Source organism: Eucyclogobius newberryi, unplaced genomic scaffold (genome assembly GCF_026437365.1).
Source record: "Eucyclogobius newberryi isolate DKJ021-1_F unplaced genomic scaffold, fEucNew1.0.hap1 SCAF_14, whole genome shotgun sequence".
Lineage (NCBI taxonomy): Eukaryota > Metazoa > Chordata > Actinopteri > Gobiiformes > Gobiidae > Eucyclogobius > Eucyclogobius newberryi.
This window is the reverse complement of record NW_027315768.1, coordinates 15,540,520-15,560,907: the sequence shown is the minus strand read 5'-3', so window position 1 is coordinate 15,560,907 and position 20,388 is coordinate 15,540,520. Positions and strand designations below refer to the sequence as shown.

The 20,388-nt window shown below is 40.6% G+C and overlaps 1 protein-coding gene across 2 annotated transcripts; it reads right to left on the bottom strand.

Moving 5' to 3' along the window:
* Positions 1–143: 143 nt before the first annotated feature.
* On the bottom strand, positions 144–20,367 carry map3k20a (mitogen-activated protein kinase kinase kinase 20a). 2 transcript variants are annotated; one of them, XM_072444459.1, is made up of 20 exons: positions 20,061–20,367; positions 16,630–16,818; positions 15,952–16,039; positions 11,703–11,804; positions 11,561–11,626; positions 11,300–11,328; positions 10,942–11,079; positions 10,240–10,326; positions 9,799–9,873; positions 9,591–9,697; positions 7,519–7,654; positions 4,703–4,747; positions 4,387–4,417; positions 4,172–4,311; positions 3,990–4,052; positions 3,673–3,762; positions 1,954–2,070; positions 1,751–1,825; positions 1,523–1,673; positions 144–1,041 (listed from the first exon to the last, which is right to left on the bottom strand). In XM_072444459.1, exons 2-20 carry the CDS (start codon positions 16,786–16,788, stop codon positions 326–328), a joined length of 2,415 nt encoding a protein of 804 aa, XP_072300560.1. In that variant the 5' UTR covers positions 16,789–16,818; positions 20,061–20,367; the 3' UTR covers positions 144–325. The 2 variants fall into 2 exon arrangements, with proteins under 2 accessions (XP_072300560.1, XP_072300561.1); XM_072444460.1 differs by lacking the exon at positions 11,300–11,328 and having other exon boundaries at positions 10,942–11,104; positions 11,557–11,626.
* Positions 20,368–20,388: the final 21 nt, after the last annotated feature.

Here is a 20,388-nt window from a genome sequence, read left to right as displayed (position 1 = left end):
ACACTCACACAGTGTAATAAAATGTGATAGGCATTTGCTCCATGTTTGTTATGCTGCATAGCATAGCACATGTTCTTCAGTACAGAAATAACTGAATTTAGTTAAAATATATTATAGTTAAATAAAAAAATGACACATACACCTAAAATTGTTAAAATTTTAATAAATACATATTAGATATATCTGGGAGGTATATAAAACAGTATAATGAAATAATAGTAATTTCAGCATACATAGCTCTAATTTAAAGCCTTTTAATAGGACATGATTTAGTGAATATATTACAAGCTTCAGTGCATGACAGTGTGAACACACAGAGGCCATATTAAGTCCTTGTTCCTGCTCCCCGCCCTCCTCGGCCCCCTCTCCTCCCTCGACCTCTGACTTGTTTATTGTCCTGACGTGGTAATCGCTTTTGACGCTCCACTTTGATCCAGCCACCCTCGCTGGCTCTAGCCTCCTCTTTTTCCTGACTGGGATTTCCAGTCACAGACAATATACCTGGAATCGCGGGTGGGCGAATTGCTGAAGTGACACTGTAACTGTTAGACCGTGGCCTTCCTGGTTGTCGAGAGCTTTTGTTGGTTTTATTATGACTATAGTTGCCCCTACCATGAGTCCATGGCTGCCCCCTGCCCTGCTCCCCTCCCACAGTCAAAGTGTTTCCGAAGTAGCCACGGTGTTTGTGGATTGGCCCCGCACTAAGTGGCCTCTCTCGGTCCCTCTCTGAAGCACTCTCTGACGTGGTGCTGGATGGACTGCTACCCTTTGACCCCAGATGAAGTTGGGACAGTTTAGATGTGAGGTTTGTAGTGGGAGAAATGCTGCGCTGGTCCGTCCAGGGATATGAAGGGTTGCGGTTGGGAGAGCGACGCACAGCTGCAGCGTAGGAGAAGCTCTGGCTCTCATGGGCAGACAGGAACTGAGGCAGGGTGCGTGCGTCAGAGCTGCTGAAGGATTTAAGAGCAGCTTTTGGTGGTTGTGACTTCTCCTCCATCATTTGTCTCCTCCGCACATTGTACATCCACACAGGGTCAATATCTGAAATACACATTGTAAGAAATGGGTGAACAGAACATTTGCAATTCATTTATTTATTGCAAATGTCTTATTGCAATAGTATCCTCTTTGGAGCCAGGACCTACACATGAGTCTGTGTAATCCCTCTTTCTTCCAGTCATGATCCATGGAAGAAAAGGTTTCAAAGGTAAGTTTCAAAGGCCTTCAATTTCACTTTCTGAAATGAAGGCGTTTTAATCGTCATTTTCAATCTGTTTTAAGCGAAAGGCCCAATGCCGGGAGTCAAACCCAGGACCTTCTCACTGTGAGGCACGAGCGTCTCAGTGCTGCCCAAATTATTCAAGGAGAAAGAGGCTTATGTGGACTGGCCGCAAAAGGTAAAATAACAAATATTGACTAACCGCCCTAATGCCTGCATAAAAGTGTCCAGGATTACGACTCAAATGTTTCAAACAGAAACCACTTACAGCCTGCATATTTAGGTGTGAAATAAACTTCTTACCCGAGTTAGTTCCACTCCCGTAGTTAAAGGCAGAATTCACTGTTGACGTTTCAATGACCAGCTCCACTGCCTTGATCTCGTCCTGCTCACCAGTCACACTCCAGCTCACTGAACAGCTGTGTCTGGTAGACTTCGGAGACTTGACATCATTCTGTTGGAAACAAGTTTTTATTGAGCAACATTTTCTACAAATGTAAAAAATCAGCACTTAAAACTGAAGTGACTCACCTCATAAGTCACCACATAGTCCACTCTTTGGTTTGGCTCGATTCCCACTATCCATTTATCCATAACAAAAGGTGGCTGCAATTCCAACATAATAAATGGTCACACGGTTATAGATGCATCAGTGTAAAGGCCAAATGCAAAGTATAGTAAGAGAACCACAAAAATAAGTAGCTATTGTTATTACAAATGGATTGCACCAGCACCTTTGTCATCCGCAGGATCTCCACATCCTGTCGATTAGCATTGAACACAACGTCCTTGATGTAAGTCACTGCCACATCGTCACCATCAAGTTCCATGTACATTTTCCATTTGCAGTCCTTAAAGAAATGGTTTAAAGAGAGTCACTCTACACCTGAGTGATGTGAAAAGTTAAGATCCTCTCAAGAGTTTCTCCTAAATCAACAGCACAACCTAGAGGTGAACAAACGCCACTGACATATGTCAATTAGAAATTCAACTCAAAAGCTAAATTAATAGAAAATATGTCTGTGGTCAGACTAAATATAGCAAATGAAAATATGAAAATGAAACAACTAATTATGTTAAAAAGAAATAAGCCCTGAATACACATTAAACCAGTAACGTAAAATTAAAGACACAGTTTGCAATGTATTTTACTTTAAAAAAGTTTTTCAGTATTTTTCATCAGTAACATGGCTATTTGTTATTTTTTAAATGGAACACTTGTCATTATGAGCCAGGACCCTGCACATTGGCCTCTGAGGCTGCAGACTGAATGCTGACGAAGCAGTAATGATGGTGCCAATCCCCAAAGGCAGCGCTGGAGCCACAGGTCAGTGCTTAACCACACAGGGTTCATGGCACAGGCCAATCCATTGTGTGGTGATCACAAAGAAGACATCAGAGGAGTGGCACCAGCACACTCATCTGAGGAGCTTTGGTGCTCTCCTCGTGCTCCCCGGGGACTGGAGGCAGCTCAAAGGGGAAGCTTCAGCAAATCTCTGGCTCAGAAACACAGCCGGGCCATGCACTGGCCCTGTGTTGGCCCCGCACTGGCCCTGGATGCTCACACCGGGTTCCCAGGTCTGCGCCGCTCTAATCACTCCAACAGAAACAATGTCTGGTAATGATGCCTAGGACCCAAGTGCATCTAATGACAACTCATACATAATTCAGCACCTTTCACTTGGCTGCACGGTGATATCCTCATTAGTAGGGGACCCTCAGTGGCTGTCAGATGGTGGCCGCACAATTGCAGGCCCTCATTTTGTCTTTGAGAAGTGCAGCTGCTTCCATGACATCGCCAGCAAAGAGGGTCGAAGAAAAAAATGCAGTGCGGGTTTGTTTTATTTAGTGCAAAAAACCTTCCAGTTTGTAAAAACAAGGCTGACACAGAACCTGACACCAGGCAGGGGAAAATAATTAGCTCTCATTTTCTCAGCCTCCTGTTTCCTTCTCCCTGCTGTGTTTTCTACCCACTAAACCACCACATGTCAGAAGAAATGGGAGGCAATTAGCAGGCTCGTTTCAGCCCTGCCGAACACACTGAAAGAGGACTATTTATGATGGGACAATGAACAGCTGAAAGATTAAATAACGTTTGCCTTTTAAAAAGAAAATGACTTCTGGCTAAATGGGCTATTTTTGATTAAATTCAAACAGCCAGTGAAGAGCCACCCTTTCTCCACGGTTTGAGACCTTAACAAAGGACTGTGAGCGCGCCGACGTGGATGTTGTACATGGCTCAGAATGAAATGTTTATTTGTCTGCTTTTACACATGTCTACTCATGCCTGCAATGGTCACTAAAACAACCATCGCCATTAATTCTGCATCTCTACAGCCGCACAAGGACGCCAGGCTAAACCCAATTTAAGAATATTTCCACTTGAATTATTTCCTATTCAAGAACGTTATGCTCAAAATAGAATGTGTGTGTAGGTAAAGGCTTTGACATACAGAGCGTCCTTTTCCAGGTTTCCAGTGGTATCCAAACACCAGCTCCAGTCTGACTGTTTTACTCAGCTCCACCTGCTTCTCCAGCTCCTCCTATGACAAATAATAGGGTGTATTAGTCAATTAGTCTATAATGGATTTACAGCTACTAATGTAGTTTTTGTTTTTTCTGTGTGTTTTTCATATTTTGCCTGAAAGAATATATAGCATTTGTCAGAATGATCTCAGTCAAATTGTCTTTAGAGCCTTTTCCAAAACCTTTAAAATATGCAAACATGAATGCACATAACAAAACCCAGAAGGAGAAGAGTTAAGTCTACCTTGAACAGTGGCGGGAAGTGAACTAGGCCGAGGTAATCATTAGCCAGCTTTTCAATTTCACCCTGAAAATGAAATGAAGGTAATACTGGCTGTAAAGTAATGAGCTCTCGTCTCCTGTAAATGAGACGGCACGCACAGAATGGCGTTTTAATCTGCAGTTTAATGGTTAACCAGGGCTTGCCTTGAGGTGGATCACATGGCCTTTAGACTTGACTCCCATGTCCCTCATGTCATTCTCTGTCAGCAGCAGCAGTCGCTGCCCAGTGATGTGGTTCTCTTTGAATAGGTCAGCATAGCCCTGCATGCCGCAGGCATCCTTGTCTAAATAATGATTACATCATTAAACATCCGCTAAATGTGACATGAAATCTTCCACTTTCTGAAGAATGCACAAACCTCCACCAAATAATTGCTGCATCCAGAAATACTGAAAGAGAAGAGAAGGGTAAGGGTGTATTGTAATGCAGTGACTAATCTGATTCTAGGAGACACTGATTCTTTGATTATAACATTGCCTATTTTCATGAGCTCTAACAGCAAATACTTTGCACCGTCTTGTATAAATGTCTAGGAAGTTAACAAGGACAATATGTAGTAATGGCAACACACTAGGTTTGGTGACAGCCTTAGTGACTCACAAGGCAGAGCTTGTACCACATGAACTGTCTATGTGACTATTGGGAAATAAAAAGAGGACTAAATCAGTGCTGACCACATGCTCCTCGGTCCAGGTGTAGATATCAAGGGTTGGCAGCAACTGCAAAAAAAGGAGAGAAGGAGATTAATTTTGCCCCTAACCCATATTGGTTTTCAAAAATACAAGTTAATATCATGATTTGTTATATTCAAGCTAATCAAAATGTGTGAGGCAAAATTTTGCACTCGAATGATAAAGATTCATTTAAAAATGAAATATGTGCACATACATGAATGTACAACTGAGCAAAACCAAAACTGAAATCATAAAACTTGCGGAAACATTATTAAAATGGAAAATAGCCATGTTTTCTGCATCCACAGTCAGTGTAGTTATTGTGGCGTGCAGTAAAGACGCTGTGGCTCTAATGGTCTATTTCAAACAGACATGTCCATCTGACTGATCTAATGCAATCTATTTGAATGATAAATCATTTGCCGCTCATTAAATGTAATCAGGCAGAAACTTGCCAGCCAAAATAAAGATTTCATCATTGTGATCGTGCGGCTGGTGCATAATGAAAGAAATAATGCAATGGAAAATTGGAGGAAAAGATGACTAAATGAATGAGTAATCTTCATTCACTGTCTTCTTGCCACAACATCTGATAACAGCCTAGATTACGGCGTGAATAGCGCTCTCAATGGAAAAGTTGCTGCCATACATGTGGGTGCTGCTCAGCCCGGCAGTGCTTTCCGCCTCCTCCAGCGCCGCACCGAGGAAGTAAACACACGGAGACACACATCTCCACTGCCAAACTGCCATTGGACGCACTCTACATGTTTCACTATTATGTGGCTTTCACTCCACACATTATAGCACACGGTTCATAAAGTTGGCTGTATTGAATGTTTAAAGTTTTGTTACGCTCAGATGCAGGAAAAGTGTGGTTCACACAACTCTGCCCCCATGTGGACCGAGAGGGACCCTGAAAAGACCTCACTGACTGCAGTCAATCACCACGAGGACTTAATCACTTTTTTAATATAATCAATTCTTTAAGGATACAGCTTGACACTTGACGTCTGTAGAAATTAAAACCATTACTTACACATGAACACAAATCCCGGATTAAATGAATAGCATGTTTTAGTTTGGTTTCTTGCATCTTGAGCCACTTTTAAACCTTTAGGACCTGACACAGGAACGCACACAGATACCTTTACTTTTGTGTTCAGTTATTAAGTGTCATTCACTAACAAATATTGATGCTCTGGGCAGTGGGAGAATACAAATAACGTGAGGAGGACATGCATATTATATAAAAGAACACAACAAAAATATCCTTATTGTAAGAATGAAAACAATACTGCATCAACAGCAGCATTTGAAAATTACTTTGTTCAAAGCAACAAGTAAAGCAGAACCATAGTAAAACAGGGGATTAGCTCCTCATGAGACCCTCTGATGATAACACCAGGGATATTTAATGGGCTACGCTCCAGAAAGCATGTCTTTCCCCAGATGTAACACTAACACTAATATGATTTTCTCTGATGAAAGTCCAGCACTGGGACTTATGCATAGTGCAGGACAAATATGTCATTTCAAATATATATTTTTTACAAAGAAAAGAAAATAATTTAAATTAGCTGTAGCTTGTTATTACATTACAACAAATAAGATTGAAGTTAAAAGTTAAATAAATTGAATGAAAATTAAGTTGGTAGTGGCTCTGAAAAGTCCTTCTCCTGCTGTTCAGCACCGGGTCAGTCAGGGGAAAAACAAGTACTTTCTGATCCTGGTAAGAGACTGCATCTCGACAACTGCCCTCCACCACATCCAGAACAGATTGGCCAATCTTAATGTCAGCAAAATGTCACTTCATCATAAAAGCCTGGCCTTCTCCAAGCAACTGGCTCACAAGGCTCTTTCTTCACAGCACGCCACTATACATCCAGCACATTAGGCATGCAGTACAGCAAATGACATCCATAATATCCATAGGTGCAGGCTTTTCAATAACACCTGCTACTTTTTCTGTGCCACACAAAGTCAACTTGAACAAATATGCAAAGAAATGTATTTGGAACAAAAACACAGAGAAAATGCAAAAATAATAATAATAATAATCATTGAGGAAAAAGGGTTCAAAAGAGGCCTTTAAATAAATATCAGAAGGGGAGCAGATTGTGTGCTGCTTAGACCAAAGTGTCCCATCTAAAGAGTCACTCTGCTTCTGTGCCTCGTACTAAGCTGGATTTCTCTTTGGTAACCAGGTGCACTATGGGTAACTAACAGAGAAACGCCCGGATAAAGGCTTTGAAAGCCTATGTTGCAAAACGCTGACATCTGTGAACTGTGGGGCTGATCCAGCTTAAACTGACAGAACCACTGCAACTGATCCAGCAGCAGGGAAATAGAAACTGGAGGACACAGGACTGGAGGACAGAGTGGGTAAAACGTGGAGTGAACCATGGTGATAAATCGGACACGGTATGAGACGCGAGTCATGTACACACCACCTGATGACGTGTTTATCTAAACAATGGAAAGACTTTCTCTGTTTGCTTTTGTATTTTCACATCACTTGTTCTGAGGTTACACTAATAAAAAACATGCAGCAAGCGCACACATTTTATGTTTCTACTTTTTGGGGACATTGCCTTAACTTTCCATGGGGCTGATCCTAAGCTTAAACTATTACTTCTTGCCAAACCGTAACCAAAACCCCAAATTTAAACTGAATTATCCTGGGCTCTTACCTACTACTCCCCAATCCAAGCAGTTTATATTTTGTTTATTTTCTGGGAGATTTCTACTCCATGTGTGATGTCAGCACAAACCACATAATAAATGTGGGCGTGTGTGTGTTGTGTACTGTCATGTACCGGACTGTTGGACTGATCGATGAGTTTCCTCTCCCACATCTTCAGCCTCCTCTCTCTCTCCTTCAGCTCCTGCTCTTTGGTGCTCAGGTCTCTCTCCAGCTTCTTCAGCCGCTCCAGAGTAGCTTCAATCTCACATCTGCAACATGCAAACAAGATTTAATATATTAAATGGTGTGTAATGTATGCATATTAAAGCTATAATGTGGTAGAGCATCAGTTCCTAAATGTTCAATCCTGTTCTTAAATGTCTTGAATGTGAAAATCAATAATGGAATCACAAACCATTTGAATAAAACTATTGTCAAATTAATGCAAACAATTCTTATTCTAATATTGATAGAAACCTTTTCAACATGACGGTAGAAGAACGAGGCCGAGTGTGAACAACATATGAGCAGCTGAACATGGAGCAGCACTAGACTCTGGTGTCTTGAGCTTTTAATTCACTGGCACGGAGAGATTGAAAATGTCAACTCATTTTAGAAAGAAAGATTATTTTAGCACCAAACAGTAGTGCCATGTAAACCGCTCAGTGACGCCCACCGACAGAGGGTGACGCGTTCAAGGCCAAGGACAGAGTTCTCTTATGTTTGCCTCACGCTGAGGCCGCACACTGAGTCTGGGAAATCCACGCCGAGTCTGAACACAACAAACTTAGATACAAACACACAGAGCACAGACAGGAAAGCCCGGCCTGTCCTCCACCCCAGTGCTTCCACCTCAAACTATTCCAGTTATGGCTCAACTTCCCAAGAAAAATCTGTAAAACTTTTCAACAAATGTTTAGATACTTTTATGCCAAGAACATTATTCCGCAAAACCATCCATCCATCCATTCATTTTCTACCGCTTGTTCCCTTTTGGGGTCGCGGGTGACTGGAGCCTATCCCAGTGACTTCGGGCCTTAGGCGGGGTACATCCTGGACAGTGGCCAACTCGTCGCAGGGCCAACAAATCATTAAAATGTGGATTTTTTGTGTTGTCATTTAGGAAGCTCTAGCCCATCCTTCTAGACATAAAGTAAGTAAGTACATTTTATTTGTATAGCACCTTTCACAGACAGAAGTCACAAAGTGCTTCACAAAACACAGAATAAAACAATAAAAACACAAAAAACTTACAGTGAGCAATACATATACAACAATATACAGTCAAATCAGTCCCTAAAACAAATGCAATTAAAAGGCTCGACTAAATAAAAAGGTTTTAAGCTGACCCTTAAAAGCAACAACAGAGTCCAGTGACCGTAGAGTGAGCGGAAGATCATTCCAGAGAGTAGGTAATAACAGTGCCAGCTTTGTATCTTAATTCACTCATTTCTCCTTCTTGCCAGGAGCTAGAAACAAACAAAGTCACCTAGAATGTATATCAAAAAGGCTTCAAAATACATAGAAGCAGAAGCTTGAACCAGCACCGCCAGTAATGCTCGACATATTCATCTGTAGTACATAAACAACTTCATCTCTACACTAGCAGTCTTCTATTCACCTTCCCACCACCACTTCCCCAGCCACATAAAAGCGGCTGCATCCACTTCCACCGTCGCTCGTCCTTAACTTCCCAGGCACAAACAAATGCTCACTTGCTCTCGCACTTCACTTTTGTGCCTTGATTTCATCTCCCTCATCCCTAATCCACCTGCACGCGGCTGCTGCGGCTGCTGCCTGGACACGCTGCCAGTTAGCATCAAAGTTGTGAAGGAAAAGCCTGGGCGCACAAACAAGGCACTGAGAGAGGCAGACAGAGAATACAGTCACAGCTGAGACTCCACCAGCAAACCTCCAGCTGCTCTACAGGCCAATTAAACACTTCGACTTGAAAAAGATGGTGATTATTTTAGGGCCTTATGGGTAAAGAGAGGAAGTATATCCAGATGGAGGATTCATTGGAGGTTTTTCATGCCTTTATGGAGCTATCAGTGTAATTATTAAAGATCTATATGCACAATCTCCAATCTGCTTTCTGTCTTTTCGAGTTTCCATTAGCTGCATTTCCACGGCATTCTTTGAAACCAATTTCCTTAGGCTAGAGCGGTAAATAGCTGTCGAAAATACATTGACTGGCTACGTTACCGCCATTCAGCCTTGTTGTGCAGGAAAGAGTTGCATTGTTGGGGAAGTTGGCTGTCTCGGGACATGGACTCCAATGTACAGAGGATTTGTTTGAACATGGGCCGCTCCTACAAGCACAGATACATACATATATATATTTATAAATACATATATATACGTGACCCGTCTGATCAGATGTGGCTTCTCGTTGTAAAGGGGGTGAAGTTACCTTTGGATCCGTTTTCCAACAGCTTCTCATCAGCTCGGCAAAGCTACTTGGACAACCACTGGGGATGGTTAATCTCTAGAACAGAAATGTTAATAGATCCGTGGTATATGTATTTCAATCCCTAAGAGTCTATGTTATTGTCTAGACATTTTAATAGGCTTTAATTGGATGAGAATTAACAAACAAGTGTGATGCTCCATTTTGTCTAATTAGGTATGTTAAGAACGCAGCTTCCTGTTAGAATCATTACAAAACCTTTCCTGTTACAAAACATTAGAGTTCAAAATGGGGTACAGGGCCTTTGATTCGATGCACCACCTGATCTTTTAATGTTGTTTCAAAAGAACAGTAATAATATTGTATGACTGAGGAATGTTCCTAATTGAAACCAGAAAAATCCTCTTTTACATTTGAATCTAAGTCAGTGTCAAGAAATCTCACCTCGTTCTTCTCCACCACCAGCCAGGCCACTTGCAACCCTTCCAAACCTTTGAAGGGTATTTCCCGCGTGAGCATTTCCCAGAGCACCTTTCGCACATGAAAATAGTGAAAGAGAAATGATTAGGGCCCATGTGATGTTTTCCTAAGTAATTGAATTCATGACTTATATTTATATGTGATTCACTGTATCTCACTGTTTATTGAGAGGGGCTGACTATATGAAATGTGGTGTAGGCCACAATAAACTGCGACATTAACAACATCACTAAAGTTACTAAAGTGCTTCTTAATAAAGTTGAGATGAGCTGACGTCCTCAAAACCAGAGAAACAACTATTTTCCACAGCATGTGAGCAACACCACAGCATTATAGCACTTGCAGCTGCGGCTCATTGCATATATGTAGACTGTCCTACTATAGAAATCAACTCTTGAGAATGTAAGTGGCAAAAGTATATGCATACATTTGCAATCATTTTACTGCACACCTGATGCAGGCAGATCACTGCAATCAGAAACATTGTCTGTTTGGTTCTTTGACACCACCACACAGTAGCAAATATTTAGACTGGGAGGAGCCGGAATCTCACTTCACTCATCAGAGAATGAATTTAACATGTGTTTAACTCTAATGAAGGACATCAACATAATGGTTATGTAAAGTACATGTAATGTGTGATGCTATATACAACTTCTACCATACCACTCCATATGAGAAAGTGTCACAAGTCTCTGACACTGGCAGACTCTGGATCACCTCCGGGGCCATCCAGGGGAATGTACCCACCAGAGACATGTGAGTGGTGTGGGTCAGGAACTTAGAGGCACCAAAATCACAGATCTGTAGAAGATACATGCAAAACAATCTATTGTTTGTGTCTCATTCTTCAAATAACATGCATTTGGACAATCCTCCTGCATAAGTTAGTCACGTTCATGTTGTGTTTGCATAATGCTGCTGGAAATGTTTTAACCTGACCTTTTCTTGAAAAAGTCAATATATCTGTTCCCAGACAGTTATATAACACATGGAGTTAGTAATGATGTGACAGAATGCTTACTTTCAATGTTCTGTTTGCAGCAAGAACAACTACAAGAGAAGAGTACACCACATGTTAGTTACGGTTAAGTTAAGATTCAGGTTCACTTTATTGTTCCTGTAGGACTATATAATCCATATCATTTACACCAGCGATAAACAGAGGGACCCAGGTTTAGCTTCTTTTATACAGCATCCACTTTTTGAAGAAATAAAACCTCACTCATTCACTCGCCCTCATCAGTAATCAACGATATACATCTTTCTTAAACATAAAACATACCATTCCTTGATTTCAGATCTCTGTGGATCACTTTAACAGGAGCTTCTGAATGTAAGTACTGCATTCCTAAACAGCAAAACAAAATGAAACATGTATAATATATGTAACAGACATTTGACAAATACTTGATTTTGAAATGTACCTTTAGCTATCTCTGCAGCCCATGTCATGACCTGGTCCATGTCCATCTCCTCACTCTCCTCACTGGACAGGTAATCATAGAGTGAACCGCCGGGAGCATACTCTAGGGCACATATGGAAATGCAATCAGATTTAGACTGTTGAATCAAAGACTGTTGATGTTATTTTTACCGCCACAACCTGTTACCTTAAGGCCCTGCATTAAACATAAATCTGTCCAATGCATGAGTGAGCATATCGTAAAAACAAGTGGAAATTGAAATTGAGGCAGACGGAGGGAGCCGACGGCGTCTTGTTTACAGATTGTCACTGACCTGTCGCTTCGGATGAGTTCAATTTATCATAGTGTAAGTGAACACAAAGAGGCTCCTGTCTGCCAGACGCCTTGTCAAATCCCGAGGCTTCAAAGTAAACTGCTTCGCCGCTAAAAGTTTGTGACATCTGAGAGTATTTACCATCCACTATGGATTTTTGACAGCTCTTTTCAAAACTCGTCACAGGCTAAAGACACAATAGGCAGAATACCTGACGAAGGCAAAGAAAAGACTGAACTAGGAATGTTAGCCTTAAATTCAGCTTTTATTCAAGCATTAGAAGCACTTTAAATGTTCTATTTAGTTGTACGAATACCATTAGTATAGCAAGCACAGTACTGGTTCCATTGGCACGAGAGCCAGGAAAATAGAATATAAAATAATGACTTCTGTAATATAACTTTCCTGTCCATTAAACTGTATAGATTTAGCAAAATGGAAATACAACTGTAAAGTAATTCATCGATTAAATGTATAGTCATTTGTCTGAATGGCAAACGTTCTGTTTCTGTTCTCGTTGTTTACACGTGGTGACAGGCCAGTTGTACTTTAGACTTGCATTCCACAGATAAAACTACTTCTGGAGGTCAGGGTTCCACGTTTAACCTTATTAGACCAGGTTTAATTTCCTGTTTGCATATTTACAGTAATGAAAGCTTGATTAGACTTTTATGAATGCGTGGGCAGAAGGTAAACCTCTCTCTCTCTCTATCGAGACAAGGCTCTTGTGAGTGACACTGGTTATTGTCCTAATACAGGGAAGGACCTTTATGGTGCTGGTGCACAAGGCTTATTTTTTATTTTATATTCAGCTTAGATTCAGGTAAATTTATTGAGCATTGCATCCATAAAGAAACTAACTGAGACAAAATTGTGACACAATTTTACTCTAAATGTTAGTGTAAAGGGAAGTAAAGAGATTACCATTATAAGACATTTTGAGATTCAGAAAATATTGAAAATGTATTGACACTTCCAGTAACCCAATATAAAGTATTCTATGTAGTATAGATCCCTGTTCAAGCAGGTTTGAGTTGGGAAGACGCCTGTTAAACCTCTAAAGAAGATTAGAGCTAAGATCAGAGTGGAAAGTGAAAGGGGAACAAACAAAGCTGAAATGTTTTCTGCCTAACTCACTTCTCATTCATACATTAACTCATCTTCTACCGCTTGTTCCCGTTCGGGGTCACAGGTGACTGGAGCCTATCCCAGTGACTTTGGGCCTTAGGCGCGGTTCACCTTGGACAGTGGCCAGCTCGTCACAGGGTGAACACAGAGACACAGACGAACATTCACTCTCACATTCATTCACTAGGGCCAATAAAGAGTTGCTAATGACCTGAACACAAACATGTGTTTGGACGGAGAACACAGAGAGAATCCCCCGTAACACGGGAGGGACATGCAGACTCCACCCAGAGAATCTGATCTCCTTATTGGGTAGCACAGCTCTAACCACTCTGCCACCGTGCACCCCTGACTCACTTCTGAGGAATATTATTAACCTTTATTATACAGGGGAAACCAGCGGAAAGTCATGCTCTGTTTTACAATGGTGAGCTCTGTCCACACAAGGAAAACTATACAAAACAATAAAAATACAAATATCGCTGGTGAATAGAATACTATTTTACTTTATGATATATAGGTATAAGATAATACATTTATTAGGCTTGTATCACTACAATTAATTTATAATACACCAATTCAAACAAATGCAGCCCTGGTCTGTTAACATTATGTACACAATGGGCTGTGCTTGGATACACATTAATAAACTGTTGTAAATGTTCTCTGGATTGTATCTTTCTACAGGTACACCCTGGACAACCTTCCACTCAAGAAAACATGTAGGTGCGCATTAACACACTTAGACTTAATTATACAATTTTAGTAATTCATTATAACAATGATCAGAATTGGAATTGGATTAATATCAAAGGCTCTGAAATGTGACTATTATATATATATTTTAATACATGCAATAACAAACAAATGTGCTTGGCACTCAAAGCACTTTACATCAAGGAACCATTCACACACACAATCACACACCAGTGTACGCAGAGACTGGGGGCGAGGCGGGTTGTCTTGCCCAAGGGCACAACGACAGTATTTATCTGAGGCCAGTGGATCTGACACAGGGCTGTGTACTTTCTCCTCTCCTCTTCTCCCTGTACACATACAGCTGCACCAGCCATGACTATGTAAAACTGTTTGGACGACACCACCCTCATCACCATGACGACACCACCCTCATAGGGCTCATCTTGGACTGGAATGAGTCTGTCTACAGGAGGGAGATGGACCCGCTGGTGTCCTGGTGCAGCGGTAACAACCTGGAGTTCAATGCCCAGAAGACAGTGGAGATGATGGTGGACTTCAGGAATGTAACAGCCTTTCTTTTCTAATTCTGTCCTATATTCACCTGTTCAAAATAGACAACTACATGCATTGAGCACTTTTGCTTTACACAAACACATTTACACTTTGCAGTATCAATGCGTGCACTTCCTGAACTCTCTAGCCTCCCGTTGCTTCCATAGATAGCTCAGTGCTATTCAGACTGAACAACCTGCAGCTCAAGCACAAATATTACAATCATTAAGCTGATGCCAATAACTAAGTGCTACGGAAAATATTAAGATGATATTGACAAAAGAGGTGGGCGATTTTGACATAAATTAATATATTTTTTGCAGTACAATATGTTAATCCAACTGAAATCTATGAAAAATGTGTCTTTAAATGTATAAAGTGATGTTAAAATATCAGACAAGGGCCGCAACTAACGATTATTTTGGTAATCGATTAGTTCAGTGATTATTCTTTCAATTAATTGATTACTTAGAACGTAAGTGAATATAAGCTTTTCATTAATTTTATCCAGTAAGATCTGAACTGAGGACATCCTGGTGGAGATTTACAGATAGAATCGGGTTGATTGTGTATCAAAAACACCAAACTTAAACATTTCCCATGGCATTTTTATGTGATTCTTGCTTTGTTTGAAAATAAAACCTCAGTTTCTATAACCCAGGGCTATTCAATTTCATTTTTCCGAGGGCCAGATTTTTTGAAGGGCCAAGACGTTTGGGCCACTACTTTAACAACATTTGAGGTCGCACAAAATATCTCCAGCACTGTTTCAATAAATTGAGATAAAACAATAAAATAATTGCTAATAGATCCGATTTTTGTGAGAAATAACAAACACAACGCTCTACCAACATTGCTTTGCAAAATTGCCCATCCAGAACAAGGACAAACTAGGACTAGACTGATACGAACCAGATCTGAACCAGGACTTACAGAACAGGTCTAAAGCAGAATTATACAAGGACTAAGCCAAGGCCAAAGCAGGTATAAACTAGCACTAACCCAGACTTAAACCAGTATACAAGATTTATTTTTATTATTTTAAAATTTGGAAAATGGGCCGTGTGCCGGATCAATCACTTGAAGGGCCTGATTTGGCCCCAGGCCTTATTTTGTGTAGCTATAATCAATTAGGTGTGATTCAACGCTAAAATGTTGTTGAGGTTTAAATTTGTTTTCGTTTAAATAATTTTGAATAAACTCTTTTTTAAACGATTAACATTACACTAAAAACTTCAAATTTTGGATGTCTTCAATAATCTATTCCAATAATCTGCCACTGATTTATCCTAAAGATATTCTAATGTGTTTCTTAATTTAACTATCATAAATAAAACATCCTGCAATAAATAAACTGCACAATTCACACTTAGATTGTTAGTAGATAGTTACAATCAATGAGTCAAAGATAATAACACATCATATCTATAATTAGTCAACTCTCTACAACTCAACAAACAACACATTTGAATATACCACACTCCACCAGTTGTTCTTCACATTTAGTGCTATAACAACATTGTCATAAATATCATTATAAATCAAATGCAACATTACCAGTAACAATGCCATAGTTGGGCGACTCCAGGACAGCGCCATAAAACTGGATGATGTTTCTGTGGCTTAGGACGCTCAGGATTACAGCCTAAGGAAAATGAAATGTCCAGAAGTTGAATATAATGAAACTGTAACGAAATGTAATATAACAGTCTGAAGTGTTGCACAGACGAGAGACCTGACAAAACCAGTTCATTTAATTATACCTAAACACTATAATTAAGACTAGAATGGTTCAATATGAAACGATTATGGTATTATTTCTCTGCTCTTTCGTCTCTCCAACATTTGAGTAGAAGTTGAATGAATGCGGGCGATCTTTCACAATTCTATAAAAGCTGCGCTGAATCATTTTTTTGGAACTTGTCATCACAGGCCAAGAATATATGACTTTTTTCCCCTCAGACAAAGACTTCAAAGATAATCCAGTTTTTGTCTTTCACACAATACGCCAGTTGAAAAGAAATTGTTGCACTAATTGTTGCAAATAGATTCGCACGTTTTGCAGCGATGTTGCTTTAACGCCATTTCTGTTCTCCGAGAGGGGGAGTATAATGACCATGAGTGACGGCTACACAAGTCACCACATCCCCCTAAATGAGCCAGCAATTAAAACGATTACAACACTGACAATTAAAAGTATATGAAAAGCTTGGGGGTAATTATGACTCCTACTACCTCGTTCTCGATCTTGAGCAGCTTTTTCACGGCCACCTCTTTGTCCTGGGAGATCCACCTGGAACGGTACACGCTCCCGAAGCTGCCCCCGCCGCAGTTCTCGTAGAAGAGGATGTCGTCAAAGTTAATTTGGACAAACGAGGCACTTGGGCCGGCCATTGCATACTGAAGGTCAGCGCAGGGTCAGCTCTGGAGGGAGAACGAAGAGAAGGGGCAGAACGCTCAGTCGTCAAAACAACAAAACAAACACGTAAGAGTCTTCGGTTAGTGTCGTGCTGAAGCTGTCTGTTTAGGCTCCGCTCTGGTGTAAAGGCCAGGTATGACTGGTATGCTGCTGCTGCTGCTGCTGCTGCTGCTGCTGCTGCTGACAGACTCTTCCATTGAAGCCCAATGACTTTGTACACATCCACATTTAAAGTAGAGTCAGGTGATATGGCAAAAAAAAGGCATAATTATTTGGTATTTTGGTGGTTTCTTTTGAAAAACAAAGAGCAGACGAGACAAAATTCTTCCAAAATCTGAACTCTGCTCAAAACCACAATCTAAAGCATGAGCTGTAGATCTCAAAGAATCACCAAGTCAATAAATGCTGTCTGCAAACGATTAGATCTCAATTAGATTCAAAATGTGTTAATTGCCCAGCCCTAATTGAAATGTCGAATAAAGTAACTAAATGTAATCAAGATCACACACAATAAGCAGTAGAGGTTGTGAATAAATGAAACAATATACAATGTAAGGGTTGGATATATGTTATTGGGGCAAATACTGATAACAGTGTATCGGGTGCTTTTTTCATATATTACTGTAGTGTGAGTCTATTGAAAAGAATCCCACGTGCCGCGCGTGGTCTCGACAATTTGCTGCATGTCATTCCCCAGTCTCATCCCCATTTCATGCAGCACCGTCTATCTAATAAAGCCTACGGGCCAAAACATCCTAAGCGACTCGAGTCTGCGGATCCCAGTTTGTCCTCAGTCCATTTTAAACAGACTAGTGAGGTCAAATGGAAATAATTACAATCAGACTTTACAACAACTTTACTTTGCAATAGATTTTTAAATCTTGAAATCTAGATGGGAAACTATAGGCCACAACAGTTGGCATGGGATGATGTTGATCTTTTGCATAATGATAATCATGGCCAGAATAGTTGCGATTAACCTTAATATCACGATAATTACAATGAATGACGGTCTAAAAATGTAGGGGATATTAATAATTATTATGAAAATTGTATGACTAAAACAACTATTTTATTATACTTATTATACTTTGTCAGAAACCACCATCTTGAGGAGAACATCATGGATATGTAGCTTTTATCTGAACAATCTGGTGGTTAAAGGGCCATTATCACGATTTTACAAACTGCACCACGATCGATTTTTATCATATACCATTTTTATTGCGACAAACTGTATTATTGTTTATCATCCCATCCCTACACAACAACATGACAAATATTGGTATTGGCTGAAAAATGTAATGCATATCTGACCATCACGTATTTGTTGTTAAATACTGCAGCAAAATGAAAGATTATGAGAGGTTAAAGTATCGATGCAAAGAGGCAGTAAATTCTTGGTAAACATTATTTTTTGCTGATTTGTTTTGCTAAATGTCAGTGACCAACCTTTTATAAAACCATTCCATTCTTGTTTGAATAATGAATGTTTTTTTTTAATAATATAACCCTGCACTTACACATTCACAATTATTAGAATAAGTGCCCCCTGTAACAGCCATTCTCTGAGCAACACTTTAACGCGGCATGAAATGAAAGTATAAATTCCTCGTGTGATACAGGTGATGATATGTTGACATCAATTTGAGTATTTATTTTATCTACTGGTCCTGCTAATACATAGTTAACAACGTGTCACTCATTATCATCAAAAAGCATCAAAAACCACAAACTCTGCATCACACAGGCTTCTGAAAATACTGTGATTTGATATGTGGACTTGAACCTTTTGCCTGTTGAATCATAGTGTATTCAAAAGCTTAAAGTGGACTACGTAAATTGTTTGAAATTAATTTAGACATGTTCTTTTATTAATTCAAGGCATGTCTTCGTTACCAATCAATGCAATATCATAGAGTGGTTGTTGTTTGACTGTAACAGCACAAAGCGAGTGGTAAAGGAATAATTCTGTTATTGCTGTAAATTGTTGCTCGGTTAGTATTGCCCATTACAGCTGAGCAATTACTCCTTTTAAAAGGCTGTTACCTGGGCCTCCATTGGGATAGCTATCCACGCCAGCGGGGTGCGCCTCCATTGTCACAGAGGGGAGTCATGTCTTTCTGCTGATTTACTTGTATATGCTATATTTAGCCTTGTGGCAATCTGCTCAGTGGCCCGGCCCCCTTGTATTGTCTGTCCACTCCAGATTCAGGGGTTACTGGGATATGGAGCACTTCAGCCCTGTTTCCTGTTAGTTCTCGCTCAAGCAGCCTGATAGCCATATGTCAAGCTGCAGGAAATCTCAACTAAGTGAGAAATGAATGACAGAAAACACTCTAGACCTGGGAAAAATTGCCCTGTGACCCGAGCTTATATGAAGGCTATTAAGCAAGGCTGCGAGCCACTTGTATGTGCATTCATCAAGTGAAATGATCTATTAGCCACTGAACAAGTAAGTACAAGTACAAGTAAATGGCCATAAAGGCTGTAAGTACAGAAGCCAATGTGCCTTGTGAAAGTAATTGGCAATTAATGGTACAAAAAATCCTAGACACAGCTTGTCACTACTACTACTACTACTACTACTACTACTACTACTACTACTACTACTACTACTACTACTACTACTACTACTACTACTACTACTACTACTACTACTACTACTACTACTACTACTAGCTGGCAGGGCTGTGCTGTTGCAGTGTTGCAGTGTAAGGCCCTGCTTGTATCTCTGGACCTTGAGTGTCTCTCATGGGCAGTCAGCAGGATTTCTGAGTACATCTTTTTTTGTGTGTGTTCCCTTGGAAATGGTGGATGTTTTCAATGAAACATTCATAGTAAATTAGAGGTCAAATAAAATGTTCTTGTAATAGTAAGTCAGAGTTTTCACTATCATTATAATACTTCAACAATCTAACTTTGTGTTGTGCAGTAATGGTGTAGCACAGTTAAATGTAATAGCCTGTTAACATCCACAGCAGTAGTAATATGCTCGTGAGTACAACATGGAGCAGTTGCAGTAGTATTGCAGTAGTACACGAGTACACGTACAGGCCAGGCCTAGTAGTAGTCTTGCACTAACTTGATGTGAAAATACTGAGCAGGGGTCATGTTGTGATGAGGGGTTCATCTCCATGAACTGACGCAAATGCCAGAGAAGTAAACTATTACAGTTTACGACAGTTAACTGTTAGCTGGAGCTAACTTTGTCTCCCCTGGCGAGAGGCAAGAATGTACTACATACCGACATGAGGCAGAAGTGTGCACGGAGAGAGCGGCTCCTGTGGCGGGCTGTGGAGAGCCTGTTGCGGGCTGTGGAGAGCCTGTTGCGGGCTGTGGAGAGCCTGTTGCGGGCTGTGGAGAGCCTGTTGCGGGCTGTGGAGAGCCTGTTACGGGCTGTGGAGAGCCTGTGGCGGGGCTCGGGCGGCTGTGTGCAGGGCAGGGCAGTTCCGGGATTATCTCATGTGACGTGGTTTGATTTCTCCAGTCTGTTGTTGACAGTGGTTTTACTGGTTGCACAACTTGTCCTGCTTCAGCCCTGTTGCCACCAGCGCCACAGATCTAAACATGGA